Source organism: Lactuca saligna, chromosome 1 (assembly GCF_052625555.1).
Source record: "Lactuca saligna cultivar CGN05327 chromosome 1, ASM5262555v1, whole genome shotgun sequence".
Taxonomy (NCBI): Eukaryota; Viridiplantae; Streptophyta; class Magnoliopsida; order Asterales; family Asteraceae; genus Lactuca; species Lactuca saligna.
In genome coordinates this window covers 190,059,410-190,061,859 of record NC_136417.1, presented here as the reverse complement: position 1 = coordinate 190,061,859, position 2,450 = coordinate 190,059,410, and the positions used below count along the sequence as shown (strand labels likewise).

General features: G+C 30.8%; 1 protein-coding gene across 1 annotated transcript; it reads right to left on the bottom strand.

Annotated features, from left to right (window-relative positions):
• Positions 1 to 560: 560 nt before the first annotated feature.
• LOC145046984 (mitochondrial pyruvate carrier 4) lies at positions 561 to 2,138 on the bottom strand. Its single transcript, XM_078995241.1, has 5 exons — positions 2,006 to 2,138; positions 1,226 to 1,324; positions 1,082 to 1,134; positions 888 to 961; positions 561 to 737 (listed from the first exon to the last, which is right to left on the bottom strand). The coding sequence occupies exons 1-5, from the start codon at positions 2,058 to 2,060 to the stop codon at positions 689 to 691; spliced, it is 330 nt and encodes a 109-aa protein (XP_078851367.1). The 5' UTR covers positions 2,061 to 2,138; the 3' UTR covers positions 561 to 688.
• Between the last annotated feature and the right edge of the window lie 312 nt (positions 2,139 to 2,450).

Below are 2,450 nucleotides of genomic sequence, written 5' to 3'. Positions count from 1 at the left end.
GTTTCTTTTGAACGTTTTTATTATTTTATAAAAGTGTTCGGAGTCCTCTCAGTAAAATTCATAATTAGCTTCTTTTGAATGTTTTTATTATGTTAAAAAAGGAATTTTTTAAGTCTTCAACAATGTCGACGTTTCACTCCAATCTTTAACGGTTGCTTCCAATAAATATATTGCTTATTTTAATGCATCCTGACATCATGTAATGTATAGTAGAATATTTTTTAAAAACATGTTGGCCCTTTAACTATTGCATATCATCATACAAAAAAAAAACATGTTGTCATGATAGTTACACAAATCATATAGTATAGTCAAAGATATTAGCCATATGACAAAGATATAAAACGTAAATTCAGTAAACTAACGAGTTAAATTGACAATTTCCATAAGAATGATGGGTATAGTATAGGCTTATGGCCCCATTAAAATATTTCAAGATTGCTTTTAACAAATGAGTAAATAATACAAAATTAAAATACTCGCAATATATTCGGAAAAAAAGGGTTATTTCGTTTTTATTTCATTTTTGTCCGACGTCATCCAAATAGAAACTTGTGAAATAAAAACGTTAAATTTGCAAATAAATTAAACATAACAATATTTTTAAACAATCAATCTTCAGAAAAAAAAATAAACTTAACAAAAAGTGACATAAAATTTTGTTTAATTGCATTGGGTTTTTTCGTCATTATTCCTTTATTGCAGTTGCAGTCTCCTCTTCGTTAAAATAATCGTTCCTGTTGTCAAGCCAATAGAAACACAATATGATTAGCTATAAATATAATTGATTTATCATTTTCTTTATCCCTAAACTCTTATAAAAATCAAGAATATAACATCTAATAAAAAAAGTCAACTGTAAAACAAGTAGTTTGACTTTGACTTACCGAATTTTCCGGGAGAGTTGATAGATTCCTGTTCCAGCCATTGCAACATTTACACTAAAAAGGTTCCAGTTTTTCTGTAATCAACAATTAATTATCATCAAATTTGTCAAATAGCAACATACTTTTATTTTTTATAAGACTCCAAGTTAAATGACGAGTTTACCCTTGTCTAGTAGTAAAGGAATTTGACTTACCGGGGTGATGACCATGCTGTAACGAGACCAGATAATTCCAGTGGCTGTGACAGCTGGCAAAATAAATGATAATATGTAAACAAACAGGAACAAATGCAAGAAATAAAATATTTTATAATAAAAAAAAAAAAGAATTATAAATACCAAATTGTTGAGGGTATGAAAGTTTCTCTGGTGGCTTGGCAAAATCTGCAATATTAGCAATGCTGATGCCCCACTTGAAAGTTGGAGCCCAGAAATGAACTACAAAAACATATTTACTTAATTAATACACAAAAGATATATAAAAAATTATCAGTTGAATTGAATCATACAAATAGAAGGTTCTTGCTTGAATAACTATGAGATCAAATTGATAGCTACTGAAAGTTTCGTACAATTACTATACTTTTTCAAAAAAATAACTATGTTCATGTGAATCTAGGAACTGGAAATAATTGAAGTAAGCCAAAAGTAGAATCAATTCCACCACTTTTACTTTAGTGATCAAACAAGTTATTGGTCAACTCTAAAACTTTTGTGGATTCTGAATATTTCAGAAGAAAATTTGATATCCAGAGCAAACTTCACTAAAAAAGCAAAACAGGCTATATATTTGATGTAATTTAGTACCAAAATCCACCTCCTTTTGCATTTGAGGTGTATTACTTTGACTTAGTAAGTCAAATTATAGAATATCATTGAAAACCATGTAATAATCTCAATAATTCAATCGCAACACAGCCGCCACACATAGATGCTGAACTTCTTCAATAAACGTAGAAAACTCGTATAATTTTGTCATCGAACAACATACAAATCAAATCAATAACTAAACCTAAAACCCCCAAAAATCCCGCAACGAAAACAAGCAGGAAAACCTAATTATGATGATTAAAAGTTGTAAAAAAAACATCAGGGCAGTGATTTAAAGGAGCAACTCACTCGTTTTCGGGCCAGCAGGGTGATTCCAGAGAGCCTGTAGTTTCGACGACGCCATTAAAGCTCTACTTTCTCTCTCGAAAATGTTCCAAAATTTGCAAAAAGCGTTCGACGAACAGCATCAAGAGTATTGGTGGGTATATGAGATTTATTAATCTACACGCGCGACCACCTGATCCCCTGCTCCTCCAGCTGAGCATCCAATCACATAATGCCACATGGGTTTTTACCACCGTGGAAACCACCCAATGATGACTTTAAATCTTTTGACTTCGTACCAAACATTGATTCTAATTTGCCCTCGCAATAAAATTTAGGGACAATTTGATATGATAATCATTGATTCAAGGTCTATTTGGTGTTTTATAGTTGATTATGTTATTTTTTAGGAAAAATGTTTAAAAAAACCATCAACCTTTCGTTCAAGTCTTATTAGGGTTATCAAACT